The sequence below is a fragment of the Thalassophryne amazonica genome, chromosome 21 (genome assembly GCF_902500255.1).
Source record: "Thalassophryne amazonica chromosome 21, fThaAma1.1, whole genome shotgun sequence".
NCBI lineage: Eukaryota > Metazoa > Chordata > Actinopteri > Batrachoidiformes > Batrachoididae > Thalassophryne > Thalassophryne amazonica.
The window spans coordinates 32199437-32217627 of record NC_047123.1 but is presented as its reverse complement, the minus strand read 5'-3'; the positions used below and the strand labels follow the sequence as shown (position 1 = coordinate 32217627).

The window sequence follows — 18191 nt, the reverse complement described above, 5'->3', positions numbered from 1 at the left end:
AGTGGAACAGAGAAGAATTTTCTAACCAGAAAATAAAGCAAATTTAGATTTAAGTCTCCCATGTGCCTTCTGGCAAACTATAACGGAAATTTCACGTCTTCTTTTGAGGAAATTCTCTTTTCCGCTCCCCTATGAACCTGCATTATTGGTCATACAGCAAACAAAAATGTAAGTATGCATAATGCCTCACTATTTTTTAAACAACAAATTTTAATAGCAACCTCGGGCCTCATTTACAAAAATTTTGTGCAGTATCACAAACTGTGTGAACAAAAGCGCACACATATTGTTTTTGCTACATGTTTAACACCATGTGCATGCACGATGCTCCATTATGAATCTCAGTCACTGTGGAAGTGTTTGCACGTGCACAAGACTGTTGTTCAGTTTCATATTTAGCCATGAATGGATGTAGACTCTCCATCAACCTGCATGTGCCTCGCACTTGAAAACTGGACCAGTTTACTCACACAGCTTATTACGGAGAACAACACAACAATATGAAAGCACGTATGAATCATCTGGAAGTCTCTGTTCTGGCATCTCAAAGAAAAACTGCTGATCAACTCTCGCACGATGCACAGCTGCAACTATGACACCTCCAATCAACAACACAAATAAATCAACAATAATAACAACAAGACTAAGATTTAGTACACACGGTTGTTAACAGTTCAGTTTGTGAATAGTAAATTACACATATTAATGAGGATGTGTGTCCGAATGGAAATAATATGTTAAAGATGCTGTAAATGAGATTTTACACATTAATTCATCAGGCAACAGCTATTTTCTGTATAAAGATTTTGTGACGTAAAAGTGGACTGTCTATCTGTGCACTGATCTTTTCCCTCCCCGTGTGTGCATTCCTGGTCTGGCCGAGCATGCACGTTAACGCATTTTATTTCCTTGTGTGTGCATTTAGTGCATGTCAGTCATATCCTGTGTAACTGTTGCCCCTTCCTATGCTTAAAAAGAGACAGCAGTACTCGACACTTCTTGCACACTTTCCATAACTATGCCCAGATTCACATATAGAGAATAAAAATGTATTTGATCAAGAATGTAGGGAGACTACAATCTGTATACATCTGGTTTTTAATCACATACAGAGCTGTTAGTCCTGTTAAAAAGCTACAACTCTCATTCCTTCTGTGCAGGGTGGAGGAGGATGGGTTGGGGAGGAGTGGCCGAGAAGGTATATTTTGTTTATGTCCTGAAAGTAGAGCTTGTGCAACATCTGTGGAAGAAAAAGAAATCCCTGAAGACATCATCATTCTTAAACTCTCTGACATTGACTACTTTATTTTACACTAAGTTACGTCTTGACTTATTTTTCCACTTCACCTTGACTTGCTCTGAAAGACGTGTATGCCTGATCTGAAGAATGCATGCAGTGTGTACGGTCTCACTACAAATTTCACACACACACACACAAAAAAAGAAGAAGACGACGAAAGAAAAAGTGTTCTTTTGTGCATGCACAACTTTTAGAAATGATGCCCCTGGTGACCTATGTTCAATATAATCCTTTTAAAAGGAAGAAAATACTTTATTACTGCATGAAGCACAACTGCATGTTGCAGGGAGAGACAAGGCCAGAGTCTTTGTGTTGAACATTACCCACTGTGGTGTGACGGAGGCCAGCAGGAGTCACTGTGCAGTAGTAGTCAATAGGCCTTGATACGTACTCTGGCCACTCAGACTTCTTGGATCTTCCCAAGACCTCATGAGCACTGTTTCTTTAAATCCTCTCCTGGGCTGTCAGGCATTTCTGCTGTTCATACTCATAGTGGCTGGACACACGCACGCACACACACGTGTGTATGGTTAGCAGGCTGAAGCTGGTTTGAGTTAGCGTGGAGCCAGTCACACTCTGAGAGCCGTACCCCCTGCCTGCCACTGCCACCCTCCACAGTCTCTGTCCTCCTTTGCTTTCTCTGTGTTTCGCTGCACATGTGTGACAGCTAGACGCTGCTCGCTCAGGCCAGAGTTTATCGGAAACTTCCTCAGCCTTTTGTTGTGACGGAGAAGTGTGCACGTGCAAGTGCACCGGCGACTTGCGTGGCCTCATGTCTCCTGATTAACCTCCATCGTTATAAACAAGCCATCAGACTTTGCAGACAGCCAGGAGGACAAGGTGGAGGAGGAGCAGGAGCGATGGGAGATGTGAGGAGGAGGAGAAGAGTGGTGGTGGTGATGGCGATGGGAGGGTGGGAATGAGGAGGCTGGGACCCCCCGGGGACCCCGAGATCACAGCCATGCTAATGAAGAGCTGCTTTGCCAGCAGCAGAGGTGTCAGCTAACCCCTGACAAGTGTACACATGTGTACTCCCACAGCTCGTGCACGTGTGTGCACGCACAGAGCCGGTAGAGCACAGGAGGAGCCGCCAGGGCAGGTTTGTGTCCCAGTGGCCTCGCCTGTGGGCAGCTTTGTTCTGTATACTAATCTGTTGCCATGGCGTTCCGTCGACCTTGATGGAATGTTGGAGCAGTACAGCGAACCTGAACCCCAGGAATGCTGAAGTGCACGCAAACACATGTACACCTGTGACACAAAGTGCAGTAGCACATTCTCTCCACACCCAGTCACCATCTTGTTAATTGCCATTGGTCTAGTGGTTAAGCGTTGGGTTTGAGACCAGAGGATCCTCGGTTCAAACCCCAGCCTGACCAGAAAATCACTAAGGCGCCCTTGCACAAGGTCCTTAATCTCCATGTTGCTCCCGGTGTGTAGTGACATTGGTGTGTGTGAGTGCGTTTGTGTGAACGTGAGGCATAACTGTAAAGCGCTTTGAGCGTCTGATGCAAATGGAAAAGCACTATATAAATGCAGTCCATTTCACACACTGTCTTCTGTTTTGGTGCCAAAGCAGTGTGAGTGCACTGAGCAACCAGGTGATGTGGGGCCGATCACATTGACACTATGGCAGAAGGTTTTGGGAGCAACTTTTAGTGCAGTTCAGTATAATTGGCCACTGGTTTGGATAAGAATCAGGTAAAGGTGTCACATAGACATTTTCAGCAGGTGTTGTAAAAATAATTTTCAGTCAAGAATTGCTCATAGATGACGAGATGATGAATGTAAAAAAATTGACATTTCATACATTATGTCCACACAACAACCTTACACTGTGTTTGAACCAATCTGGATCAAAACTCACAGGTAAACCTGACCTTTAAAGGTCACTTAAGGTTAAAAGGTCATGTGACCACCAGAAAGAAAATATATGACTTCATGTTTGTGTGTAATAGTGACCATAAGTGCAACTTTAATGAATTCCCCCCACACAATATAAGCATTGGGCCCAAATTTCGATCGAGGCCTGTAACTTTCACTTTAAACCAATTTTTCCTCAACATCATATCACTTTGACCTTGGCCATGTGGCAATTGTTCCACCACGTTTGGTCCAAATAGGATGAAAACTCTTTGACCTGCTTTGTTTTTCACCTCTGCGTGTGCTACTGCTGTACTTAAAGTCAAATGTCACAAAAATCTATAAAAAACAGACCATTTTAGGGTAATTTGTTTATAGCATGAGAATTTTTGTAGAATTGTGACTCTGTAGATAAAACTATTTTTTCCCCTTGAAGGAAATGAACTATCTCCTTGAACATGTTTTTTTCCTGGATTTCAACTGTGATGAATTTTGATTACATAATTTAATAAAATTTGCTGTAATGAACTGTAAACTGCTTGAAAAACAGATTACTACAGTTTGCTGATAGCTGTTATTGAATACCTTTCAATAACTTTTGAATAACTATGAAACAAACAGAAAAACATTCCCTGTTGACTTATTAGCTAGCCACGCTAAAATGCTGACAAGCCAGCTAACCTGAAAATGGGTTTGAGCTTTTTTTTGGAAGCATATATACTGATATTGTCATTGTTTAGTTTTGTTTGCTGCCCATTTAGCGATTTAACTTTTAAACCATACTACTGTATCATAATTAGCACCATGCTAACAACCCAATAGCCAGAACTGCAAAAAACGTCACCAATTTATCGTTTTATTAGCAGAACAGATCAAATGTCTTTGACCGTTCATTATATGACCAAGCAGAAGGAGTCCAAAAATAGAAAGTTCATAACTCCAGATGCTTCACTGAGTGTTAGCTTAACTGTTTAAGCTAACTACGGAAGGTCCACTCTGTGGGTTTGTGATTAAAGGCATTTTAAACCATTTTTCTATCCAAGGTCAGCGCGAGTGTAATTCCTAACAATATTAGGTCATTCATTGATGTTGGCACTCAAGTTTGATATTATTATAAGTACTTCCGGATTAGGGCATTTGATAAAGGCCCAAAATATAAGTGTAATGTAAATGAAGCAAGCTCATGCTTGGAATGAAATCATCTCAAGCTGGAAGGACGGCTTACGTGACTTCCTAAATTAAGCCCAAATCCCCACGTCTACACCGTACGCCCGGGTGTCTACTTCAACCCTTCTTAAGATCATCAACTTCTCTAGGCTGGCCATATGCGAACAGTCAATATCATGGCTCCCCTTCATTTGCTGGCATTTTGTTTGTACTTTTTAAGGCAAAATAATGGCTATAAAAGGCAATCTGGAAAGAATAAAATCTGATGTAAAGCTCAGATCTTAGTCCCTGAAGACTGGGTTAATTGGCCTGGTGGTTTAGTAAAAAACCAACCCAGGAGAGGAGGGCATTATTACTGGCCCACCTCAGCTCCGTGCATGTGCCAATGTTTTAATAACTTCCTCCAGGCCTCCTGGCCCTTCGCCCTCGTTTTTTAGCACAGGACAAAGAGCTGCCCTCCTAAATTGATCTCAAGACTGAATTGCGTGTCTGTACGACATGGGAAAATCTGACTGGGCGGACACCTGAGCAGGAATGTAACCATTTTAAAGATGCAATCCAGCAATAGATTACTTTGTTAGTCATGAAATCAAAATTGAGTGATATTAAAGATCTAATTAAGTGCTGTGATGCAATTCAGACTCACGCGTTCACTGAACAATGCGTGTGCTGCGTTTGAGTGCACACAACGCGCCAGAGTCCAGCAGAGACTGTGTGGAGAGGCTAATGTACCCGTTGCAACTGGTAGTTGACCTTGGTGACCAGTGGTGGAGAGGTCCTCGCCTGCGTGTCAGGCAGACAGCTGTAATTACCACAAACCGAAGCACGACACGGCCCACCGTGATTCCTTAATGAAGGCTTTTATTGGCCGCAGCACTGAGCAGGGACAACAGTCGTACTCTGCCAACACGTGTGTGTGAGTCTGTGTGTGCGCGTGAGAAGAATGGAGTAATGACTCAATCTTCAACAGGGTTAGGGAGTGACGGATTACATGAAATGGGATTATGTAATCAGAATACAAAAACAATATTCTGTGACAGTTCCAAAGGGGAAAAATAAAAATAATTTCATTTGTTTTCAGCTATATTTTGTAAAAATGGAAAATATTTTCTGCAGACATGATTTCCTGTATAACCCCCCCCCCCCAAAAAAAAACCAAAGCACATCCCTCAATACTTTGCTACTGAATGAAAGAGTGAAAGTTGCAAGAAGTTGAGCTCACTCATAGCTGAATCTTTAGTTCGTGCAGTTTTTTCTGCAACACATGCATAATTTGTAATGTCACATCATAGAAAAAGTATCAAACCATTATTAGTTTGATTGCTTTGAAATCCGTCTGGAATATAATGCACTTAAGTACGTTTTATTATTGTCATGTTGCCTAAAAAACAATGCATTTTGTGTCAGTGCAACATTCACATCTGTTCTGTTGCACAGCTGTTATTTAAGCATCAAACCATTATTATATTGTAGTTTAAATAATCATCTTAGAAATCACACAACGTTTATTGTGTTTACTAAATGTTTTATAAATGCTACATTTTCTGAAAAAGTAGACATTTATGTTACATAAGAAAAAAAGCATCAAACCATTATTATAATGTAGTTTAAATAATCATCTTAGAAATCACATGAAGTTTATTGTGTTTACTAAACATTTTATAAATGCTACATTTCCTGAAAAAAGTAGACATTTCTGTTCTGTTACATAACAAAACAAACAAACAAAAAAAAAGCATCAAACCATTATTAGTTTGATTGCTTTGAAATCCGTCTGGAATATAATGCACTTAAGTACATGTTTTATTATTGTCATGTTGCCTGAAAAACAATGCATTTTGTGTCAGTGCAACATTCACATCTGTTCTGTTGCACAGCTGTTATTTAAGCATCAAACCATTATTATATTGTAGTTTAAATAATCATCTTAGAAATCACACAACGTTTATTGTGTTTACTAAATGTTTTATAAATGCTACATTTTCTGAAAAAGTAGACATTTCTGTTCTGTTACATAAGAAAAAAACATCAAACCATTATTATATTGTAGTTTAAATAATCATCTTAGAAATCACATGAAGTTTATTGTGTTTACTAAACATTTTATAAATGCTACATTTTCTGAAAAAGTAGACATTTCTGTTCTGTTACATAAGAAAAAAGCATCAAACCATTATTATATTGTAGTTTAAATAATCATCTTAGAAATCACATGAAGTTTATTGTGTTTACTAAACATTTTATAAATGCTACATTTCCTGAAAAAAGTAGACATTTCTGTTCTGTTACATAACAAAACAAACAAAAAAAAAAAGCATCAAACCATTATTAGTTTGATTGCTTTGAAATCCGTCTGGAATATAATGCACTTAAGTACATGTTTTATTAATGTCATGTTGCCTGAAAAACAATGCATTTTGTGTCAGTGCAACATTCACATCTGTTCTGTTGCACAGCTGTTATTTAAGCATCAAACCATTATTATATTGTAGTTTAAATAATCATCTTAGAAATCACATGAAGTTTATTGTGTTTACTAAACGTTTTATAAATGCTACATTTTCTGAAAAAAGTAGACATTTCTGTTCTGTTACATAAGAAAAAAAGCATCAAACCTTTATTATATTGTAGTGTAAATAATCAGTTTACAAAGCGTGGATTTGAATGTGTTTTCTAAATGTTTCACTCATGCCATATTGTTTGAAAAAATAAAGTAGACTTTCTTGTTCTGTTACTTAAGAGAAAAAGCATCAAACTATTATTAGATTTTATCTTTAAAAAATCTGCTTACACTTCGTAGGGATTTGAATAAACTGACTAAATGATTTAGTAATACCATGTTGCCTTAAAAAACTCAAATATTTTGTGTCAGTGTGATGTATGACATCTGTTCTTTTACCAACCCAGTCTGGCAGAATGTCGTGATTCAGCAGCACAAAATAAACATTAATCTATTGGTTCATCATATTGTCACGAAAAGTGCAAAAAGTTTCGTCATGGCACCACAAATTCATTCTAATTCATTCCGTGATGGCTGCACGTAAGTAAAAGTGCAGCTGGGGGGGGGGGTTATGGTTAGGGGAAGGAGTAGGGTTAGGTTATGGCTAAGGTTAGGGTTGGGGGTAGGAGTAGCATTAGTAATGGAGAGTAAAATTTGAATCATTTCGTGATGGGAAGATGAAAAAAAAACATGTGAGACTGGGCTGTCTTTTACATAGATAAAGCATCAAACCATTGTTATATTGTATCTTTAAAAATCCAGATGCATTTCAATATATTTACTAAATGTGCTAATACTACATCACCTGAAAATAATAACGCATTTGTGTCAATGCTACACAGTTATCTGTTCTGTTAAAAAGAGAAAAAGCATCAAACCATTATTAGATTGAATTGCAAACATTCTGCTTGGAAAGGATGGTTATTTTAATGTATTTACTGAATATGCTACTAATACTACATTGCTAGGAAAGAATAAACAAACACTGGTTAATAACAAATGTAGTGTACGTTACGTTACGTATACCAACTCTGCAAACCGGTCAGGTTGAACTATTTTTTTTTAAGCAGGCACCCACCTTTTTGAATTTTTTTAGCTCTCCCAACCATGATTTGCACAAATATCTTTGCGCATCATCTACCTCCATCTTTTCCTCTGTAAAAATAACCTGAATTTCACCAGGCAAGAAAAGACTGTGGGCGGAGCCGAGTGAGGTCGAGCTGACGACATATCCGCGGTAGCTGAACACAATATCGCGAGGGAGCCGCCAGTAAAGCAAACACGTCCCTGAACTAGTCTTTAAGCCTTAATGTCCTGTTAATGGAACACTCATTTTCAAAATTGGTGCCAAGACACACATTGAAAAGGCGAAAATGTGTCCATCTACTGTATGTCTCCAACTACCTCGCTATCGTACCGCGGCCCTGTCGCTTCTCCTCCGTCTCTTCCACCCGACCTGCATGTTTGGGAAGTTGATGAAATTTGTCTTTGGCCGTCATTAGGCAGCAGCCATCAGCTGCCACTCTATTAGCTGCCACGCTTGCTTTAACAGCATATGGCACAGCGGCGGAAGATATGACAACATGCAAATGTGTTGCTGTAGTGCTGGCGGGTTGCGGAGCCGGATGGCGTTTGATTGTGTTGGTTCCTGTATTGACGAGATCGAGATCGCACATGCAGAGCAAAATGGTGGATAATAAGGGAAACTCCCCCCCCCCACACACACACAACAGTCATCGATCAGTTACTAATTCATATTGACTGTCCCAAATTGATCCAGATCCAAATCTATAGACCCGTCCAGCTCCCTCGTGGTGTGTGCACGTCTAGTCCTTAAAGTCCCCCCACCTCTGTTCTTACCCTCTCTCCTCCTCCTTCTCTCTCCTTCCCTCTTTCCCCCTCTTCTCGCCGTCCAAGCTGTTAAGCTGTCCAGCTCTTTGCTGCCAAGCGGCCGTGTGAAGCCTCGCCAAACTAAACACGGGCAGGCAGCCTGCCACTCGCTTTGCACACACACACACACACACACACACACACACACACACACACACACACACACACACACACACACACACACACACACACACACACACACACACACACACACACACACACACACACACACACCACTTCACATACGTATCCACACGCTTGCGTTTGCACCCTGGCGTTCTTTGCAGGAGTCAGGTTGTGTCCCACCCCAAAAAGCCGGCAGTGAGAGTGACGGCTACAGCAGAGCTCTCGCTAATAGTCAAGAAAAACAGAAAGAATCAGTAAATGAGCCCCTCATTAACTCTTTCTGACCTCGCCTCCCTCGGGGGAAGCTGAAACCAATCGAGCCGCCAAATCATGCTTCCTGTATGAGACAGGGATCCAACACCAGCTTTCCCTCATCTGTTCTGCACAGCGGCGCCGCGCGGATTCCAAGAAAGAGACAAGGAACTGTTGCCGTGCACGTGCTAGCGTGCGCTTTCCTCCATCCTGTCAGACATGGGGCAACTTCTCCCTTTCAGTTTTCGCTCTTCCTCCAGGCTGCAGGACCACCGCACCAACTCCGCTCCAGCTGCGGTAGCCGCTGATGATAAAGTAGATGCAGATGCCTTGCAAGCAAACACAGGCACGACTGTGGAAAAGCGATTCAGCGTGGACCCCCACCGCCCCCATGCTAGGCTGTGTTGAATTAGATGAATCCTGATCCAGACTGTTTTATGACTCATAGATGGGCTGACAGGGCCGTGCCACAGTGACTGATAGATTCATTTGGCATTATTAAGTCATGCCATTCAAAGGTGCAATTTGTCACTGCACCATGTGATGCATAGTGTGTGTGTGTGTGTGTGTGTGTGTGCGTGTGTGTGTACGCACATCCACCACATGTTATTTTACTATACTGATTATTACACCTAAAGATTTATTTAATGTGGGTGAGGTGTGAGGACCTAAGGGCCCCGTACTGTTTCCACCTCTCTCAAATCCTTCCCATTATTTCATTTTCCCCCTTCATTGGTGTTTTTTTTTTTCCTGCTGCTTGCCTTCCATCTCCATATGGAAATAACAGCGTTGACGAGATGGATCTGTACATTAAAGCCAAGCTGACATTAGAATTACCATAATGTGTCATGGCCTTGGGGCAGTACCTGCCATATGCATTACCTCTGCGCACACACACACACACACACAAAGGCTGCATATGTAGACAACTCATCACAATTTTAAAGGGGTCAAAAAGTGCAAAATTGTTTTTTATCTACCTCATGACATTACAAATTATTGGGATTTCATGTAAACATCTTCAAAGTCCCACAGTTCTATGATGTTGCATGTCCATACTCCACTGCGCTTTTGAAAATTAAGTCCTGAAACAGCTCATATGACTTCTGTGACTTATGTTACAGAGAACTCTATGACAACCTTGAGCCGGGAAGATTAGAAAGCAGGAGCTTGCATCTCTGTTTCTGTTGGACACTCTTGTGTACAGACATTCATAATAACCTCATTACACTTCGCGTCAGCAAAGCTGTGTGTGTGTGTCTGTGAACAAGATAACTACAAAATGGCTGGATGGATTTCCTTCAAACTTCGGGGGAATATTACTTTGATAGATACCTAGAAGTGACTAGATTTTGGAGTAATCATTCTAGATGGATGAAGTGTATATGGATCAGCAAAATATTTGTGATTGAGTGGTATGAGTGACTTCATAATGAAATCACACAGAAATCATACATAGTCAAATCAAAACACCATTATAGATCTGGTGTGTGTGTGTATATATATATATTTATTTATAGTGCTATATAGAGGATGCATCAGCCCTCTGATGCCTTTCGTTTGAATTGTCTTTCATGCAAAATTTTGTTTGAATATCTGAAATAAAATAAAAATAAGATGTTTTTCACAGCACTGCACATTTTATGATAAATGTTATAGAATATTGTGACACTCTTTCTAAGTTACTTTCTTTTGTTTGATCCACAGATAAAGATGAGCCATCAAGCTACATCTGCACTACCTGTAAGGAGACCTTCACCAGCGCCTGGTTCCTGCTGCAGCATGCCCAGCACACACACGGCATCCGTATCTACCTGGACAACCACCTAGTCAACTGCTCCCTGACGCCACGCATGGCTCTGCCACCGCCCCCGGGAGCCGATGCCCTGCCCCGCTCCCCTCTCACAACTTTTCTGGGTGACACCAACACTTCCACAATTCCATTTCACCTTCTACGCATGGCCACGCCCCTGCTCAGGGAACACACCCCACATCCAGGGTACCTGGAGACCCGATTGCCTGCCACGCCCCCATTCATCAGCCCTCCACCTCCCCCTAGACCCCCTCTAGAGCGGTTGGGCCCAGAGGAGATGGGGCTGCTGTCCCAGCACCCCAGTGCCTTTGAAAGGGTGATGAGGATGGCCCCCATGGAACCACCTTCCATGGATTTCTCCAGACGACTGAGGGAACTAGCAGGAAACACGACCAATAACGGTGGTCCCACGCCTCCTCTTTCGCCAAACCATGTGCCACCCATGCACCGCCTGCTAAGTCCCACACTTTTCCAGCCTGGCTCCAAACCCCCAGCTTTTCTCACCTACCCACCACCGCCACCCACCGCACAGGGCGGGCATGGTTCTACCAGTTCTCCTGACACCCAGGGTCAAAACCAGTCACAGGGAAAAGCCAAATCCTGCGAGTTCTGTGGCAAGATCTTCAAATTCCAGAGCAACCTGATTGTTCATCGGCGCAGTCACACAGGAGAGAGGCCGTACAAGTGTCATCTATGTGACCACGCCTGCTCCCAGGCCAGCAAGCTCAAGAGGCACATGAAGACACATATGCACAAGTCCGGGTCCATCGGTGGCTCACCAGAGCAGGGCAATAGAGGAGAAGGTGGTGAGGGTGGTGAAGAAAAGAGCAGGGAGGGAGATGCAAGAGGTATGGGGATGGAAAATGAGGAGGAGGAAGAGGAAGAGGAGGAAGAAGAAGAGGAGGAGGAGGAAGAAGAAGAGGAGCTAAGGAATGGCAGTCGGCCAGATTCCAACATAAGTGAGGACTCCCAGGAATTCAGTCAGAATAGGGAGAATGGCCCAAGACCGTCCCCAGAAGAGAAACCCCTCAGTGGGGACAGAGTGGGCGACAGCGGCGGCGTGGGAATCCTGCACCCGTATAACCATCTGGACACTCATCTTAGACTTCACTCTAGCAAGAGAATCCTGGAGAGACAACCTAACGGGGATGGTGGTGAGACAGGTGAATCGGAAAGAGAAAGGGAGACCGAACAGGAGCAGGAAAGGGAGCGAGAGGAGCAGGTGGGCCAGAGGCCTGTGATGAACGGCAGGATCAGCGTATCTGAAGCAGACTCCTTTCCTACTCTCTTCCAGCGCCGGCCCACCCCCATCACCAGCCCAAACCCTTCGAACAACAAGAGGATCAAGATAGAGAAGGAACAGCTGGAGCTTCCCCCCGCCATCCCACTTATCTCCCCGGAGAACGTCTACTCGCAGCTCCTGGCTGGCTACGCCGCTTCACGCCACTTCATCAGAGAACCCTTCCTGGGCTTCACAGATTCCCGCCAGTCCCCGTTTGCCACCTCCTCTGAGCACTCCTCCTCCGAGACCGGGAGCCTCCGCTTCTCCACCCCGCCCGGGGAGCTGGTGGAAGGAGGGAGCGCCTCGGGCCGCAGCAACAGCAGCACCCCTCACCTCCTGCGGGGACCTGGACCCGGCAGGCCCCCCAGCTCCAAGGAGAGGCGGAACGACACCTGTGAGTACTGCGGCAAGGTTTTCAAGAACTGCAGCAATCTGACGGTGCACCGGCGCAGCCACACGGGGGAGCGGCCCTACAAATGCGACCTGTGCAGCTACGCCTGCGCGCAGAGTTCCAAGCTGACGCGCCACATGAAGACCCACGGGCAGTTTGGGAAGGAGGTTTACCGCTGCGACATCTGCCACATGCCCTTCAGCGTCTACAGCACGCTGGAGAAACACATGAAGAAATGGCACGGCGAACATTTGATGGCCAGCGAGGTCAAACTGGAGCAGGCGGACAGAAGTTAAAGCAACAACAAAACACAAAATTCCCTCACTTCTTCTTCAGCTGAGGTTTGGTTGGATAATCCCTCACTTTAAAACAAACAAAAAAAGACAAAAGCAACAACAACAAAAAACAAAACAAAACCCTAGACTGATTGATGTTCATCTTTTTTTCATGTCACACAAACTGCCACCTGAGAATACAAACAAAGGGAAACTTTAATGAGAACTTGTCTGGAACGCCGCCGACTTGGTGTTTCTCGGCAAACTGAGGATTTGATCAGTTAGGAATCCATGGAGCCTTTTCTACTGTGCAATAATTTCTGTATTTATTGGATTTTTTTGTAATGCTATTTGGCATGTGCAGGTACATCTTTGTGGGATTTCATATGGAGATTTAAAAAAAAAAAAGAAAGTAAGAAAGAACGAAAAACGTGCTAAAACATTTTATTTCCTGAAAATGTAACAAACTGGAACGAAGTCTCTCTTGAAACATTTTTTTTTTTTCCTTTAAGGAAGCTTATCATGTGAGAGTAAAATAGTGAGAAGCAGTGAGCTTTAAAAAAATAATAAAAAAATAAAAAAAGAGAATTGTTTTCTATATGAATTGCAGCAGCGGACTACAATCCATTCCCTCATACAGGCCTAAAGCACTGAATGTCAACCCGACAATAAAATAAAATAAAAAAAACACCACGCTGGATTTTAAAAATCCAACCTGATAAGTTACTTTTAATTTATTCAGGGAACTTGCCCATTAAATATCGGCATGTTAATAATTTCAAAATGCAGTTACTGTATTATTGCTGTCCTGTTTCTTGTTTCAGTCAGGACATAAATAAAGGTTGCACTTAATGGACGGACCCTTATCTGATGCTCAGTACATTCCCAGTGTAGGATTAAAACCACCATATTTAATATGTTGAATAAGTTAAGACTACTTGTGATTAATGTGAGAAGGAGACCAGTCCTGTTTATGGTTTGTAAATATATTCTTTTCTTTTTTTTTTTGTTTAAATATATATGTTAAAGTTGCCCCAGCTGTAAGTGAAAGATGGCCTAAAGCTAAACAATCATAAGACATCATCCACTGTACGTGAAAAAATGTTTGTGTTAAATTTCAGGTCATCATTTTCTCCGGCACAGTTAAAGGGGTCATATTATGTGCCTTCACAGTCAGCAAAAAGAGGTCACGATGTAGCTTATGAACAGAAATGACTAAAGTTTGGAGGCAAAAACATTGAGGTGCATTTAGAAAAGCAGTATTTTTCCATCAACATGTGCCTGATGTGCCCCCTCACGTTTATAAAATGTGTAAAAAGGTGGTGCCCATCTCTTGCCCTTAAGTCGCTCTTACACCTGGCTGAGTTTGGTGCCGTAACAGGCCGAGGTACATCTCATAGCTCTCCTGTGGTTGCGTCCACCACAGCGGAGTTGTGAGTGGGCACACCACTCGGGAAAAGTCAGACAAGGTCTTTTATTTTTTTCCTGAGCTTGCTGAACCCCCAGCCACCTCAGCTCCTCCCATACTCAGCTGAGGAAGGCCCCGTGTCAAAAAAAAAAGAAAAAGTGCAGAGCAACTCTATGCAACTTCAGGCGAACCTGATGGACAGTCCATCCTGAATTCTTGATATCTTGGGATAACTCAAGCTGAGTGCATGTTCAAAACATACACAGATTAGGTAAGTGACTTTTCCTGACGTGCTGATCTATGCAGGGCAGCACACACACCGCCAAATTCAGCCATGTGTAAGATGGGCTTTACGCCAAAAAAACCCCCAAAAAACACACCAGCTCATAGACTAAGAAAGTCCAGATATAAACTTCTGTGACATATGTCACACAACTCCAAAACAAGCTATTTCAGGAAGAATGTTGCTGATAGTTATCTGGTTTGTGCACACAGACTGGTGACATCTACACCGTGATCTCAGCCACATTTTACTGTGAAAAGAACATAAAAATGTTTGCACAATATGACCCCTTTAAGCCATTATTTTAACTCTACGCTAAATCACTCCTTTCAGATTCAGAATCCCTCAGACCTGAGCCGACCTCTCTCGTCCCCTCAGTGTTCTGCAAAATGGCTTCAAACGAGAGAGAGAGAGAGAGGAAAAAAACCCTTGATATCAATATGCGTTAGCGCGTGTTCTTCTCTCCGCAGCGCGCTCTAAGCCTCTCTGCGACAGCATCTTTTCACACTCCACTAGCTCAGATTCATGCATTAGAGCGTCTTCTTTTTTATTTATTTATTTTTTTTTTAAAGGAAGCTTGTTCATTCGTCTCACAAAGTGATACGGGTTTAACTCCCAGTAAGAGATTCTGAGACAGTGAGCATGTCCGTGACTTGTGGGGGATTACGCTTTTTATTTTCTGCATCATTCATCCTGAAATGAATCGGGAAGAAAAAAAAAGGCTATATGAGTTATGATAATTTTGAGCACAGCTGCTCTGGTTGGAGGGGGGGAGCACAGGCCATTCTTATAGTAAAAAAAAAAAAAAAAAAGATTGGTATTGAGAAATGAAGAAATGGAGGGAGAAAGAGAGCAGGACCTTGACCATAAGAAGGGTCATTCAAATGAAATTGGAAGCATATGAAAAGTCTGGTTTTTGTACTCAAATGCACATCGACTGGCCACATCTTGTTACGGAGCATCAGAGCGAGCGTGAGAGCAGCCGAGCCACATCAAAGCAGATTGAGACATCTTTCATTTTACAGCTGCAATTTTCAATCATCAGAATCTTCACTTGAAATGCTGACCTGCTTTTTTTTTTTTTTTTTTTGGGCCTATTGTCAGGCTTTATCTTTAGATTCAGGAACAGGAATATAACTGTACCTTGATTGCAAACTCCTGAAATGCCAGCGAGGCGACAGCAGCTAAGCTATAGACTATAAAAAACCATCCATATACGATGAACAGTCGAACCCACGCAGAATCCAAATCATACGTTCTGACAATATGTTTACAGTGTTGAAGTTTGCCATGAATGAAATACTCTGTATTAGTGTTTTAAAAACAATAATAAAGTATTGTTTTTCTCCAAAGTTCTCTCAGATGTTTTGAATGCCATAGCAGTTTTTTTTGTATGATTATTCAGGTGGAGGGATTTTATCTTCATGAATAAATTTCTGTATAATAGGGCAAGTTTTTTTTATTTTTTATTGTAATATTGCAGAACCATTCCAGAGTTATTTCTTTTCATTTGTTGGCAAGAGTTTCTTCAATGATTTGCTTTTTATTTTTTCATTGTGCATCTTGATTTTTTTTTTTTTTTTTTTTGGTGAAGCTATCCTTTACATGGATGTAAAATAAAAACAAAGATAAATGCTTTTCCAAATATTTTTGTTTCATTTTTATTCCCTTCTTATGCTCGGTTGAAGGCACAACTATGTCATTTTAAATACATTTTCATATCTTTCACATTCGGTCTTTGTACAAAATAGTCTACTTGTTTTTTTTTTTGTGTTGGGGTGGGGGGTGGGGGGAGTGCATCATTGTGGAAAAAAAGTGATTTCAGAACAGTACATGTCTGCTGTTTTGAACATATATGTATTTTTGTAATGTGTTGAAAAATCAATACAAGCCAACACTTCAATAAATGTTGCAATTGCTCTATGAATGAAGCAACTTTTTGATCTGATGATTTCAACCCCCCCCCCCCCCCCCCCCCCCCCCGCTATCAATCAATCAATCAATCATCAACAGCAGCAATCACAAAAAAACTGATGCATTGGATGAACTCAATTAAGTTATGGGCAGGATTTCCATCTAATAAATATATGTAGCCTCAACTCAAATAAAGTACATCCATGCAAGATAAATTAATTTAATAAACTAGAGCATTGCGCTTGTTGAGTGCAAACTTCCACCAACACTAGTTTCCAATTCCACAAATTTTTACCTGTAAAACGTTTGCACGTCAAAGTCCTGTTAGAAATGGCTTTTCATAAGCTAAAATATAATACAAAATATAGTTCAAAAGGGTTTTTCAATGTTAAATGCTAAAACCCAATATGGATCAGATGTGGACCAGACTTGGTCTGTTCATTGAGAGTGCCAGTTTGCACCTGATTGTGACAAATGACAGTGATTGAAGCACTTTTGATTGAGATATAATAGAAAATATACACTGAATGGGCTTTTCAATATTAAATTCAAATAGCCACAAAATCCACAGTCCTGATCAGATCTGGATCAAACTTTGTCCGGTGATAACGAATGCCAGTCTGCACATCACTTCCAAATATGAGCATGATTGCGGCATGTTTGATTAAGATAGAAAGCAAAATGTACACCGAATGGGCTTTTCAATATTAAATTCAAATGTCCACAAATTCCACAGCACGAATCAGATCTGGATCAAACTTTGTCAGGCCATAGTGAGTGCCAGTCTGCACCTCACTTTCAAATATGAGCATGATTGCGGCATGTTTGATTAAGATATAAAGCAAAATGTACACCGAATGGCCTTTTCAATATTAAATTCAAATGTCCACAAATTCCACAGCACGAATCAGATCTGGATCAAACTTTGTCAGGCCATAGTGAGAGCCAGTCTGCACCTCACTTTCAAATATGAGAATGATTGGGGCACGTTTGTTTAAGATATAATGGAAAATATACATTAAATGGGGTTTTCAATGTTAAATTTAAATGGCGACAAAATCTATAATCCAGATCAGATCTGGATCAAACTTTGTCAGTTGATAAAGGACACCATCCTACACAACGCTCTAAAATATGAAAGAAATTTGCTATTTTTAGTCAGTTATGAATTTTTGAATATTTGTTCAGTGTTGCAGGATAGGGATTTTTTCCAATTTCCAAGATTTTTCCTGAGTTTGACCTATGACCTTGAAAATTGTATCAGTTCTTACCTATCGGAATATGAATCCTCTGTAAAATTTTCATAACGATATATGAAAAATTGTGGGTTACAGGCAAACAGAAAAACGGGTGAAAACATAACCTCCACCCAACCACGCTGACGACGGTAACAAAGCAGCGTGATCGTATATATCGGGGTTTCATTTTGTAGGTTAACGCTGAGAGTTTCATACTTCATAAATGAGTCCTGGCATGAGTAAGAGGACCCGTCAGCGCCGTGTTGATATCAGGCCAATAGTTGTCAAGCCTGTCCTCGCTTGAGCCTCGGGGCCATCGTGCAGTAAGACAGACAGAAAGAGAGAGAGAAAAACAATAGAGCAGAGATAGAGGAGTCAAGAAAGGAACAAGTACTCGTACTGGGCGGGTTTACTGTGAGAAAGCCAAATCCCCAAGAATTTGTCATGCTTGCCTGCTCTTGCAGGACACAACAAACCATGAAGTGTTTCTGT

At 41.7% G+C, this 18191-nt stretch overlaps 1 protein-coding gene across 2 annotated transcripts in view; it reads left to right on the top strand.

Moving 5' to 3' along the window:
- Nucleotides 1-16093, top strand: part of bcl11bb (BAF chromatin remodeling complex subunit BCL11B b) — a 51190-nt gene extending 35097 nt beyond the window's left edge. For both annotated transcript variants that reach the window (XM_034161642.1, XM_034161641.1), the window contains exon 3: nucleotides 10803-16093. In XM_034161642.1, the coding sequence (XP_034017533.1) occupies nucleotides 10803-12877 (2075 nt within the window). In that variant the 3' untranslated portion in view covers nucleotides 12878-16093. The remainder of the gene's footprint in view (nucleotides 1-10802) is intronic.
- The last annotated feature ends 2098 nt before the right edge of the window (nucleotides 16094-18191 follow it).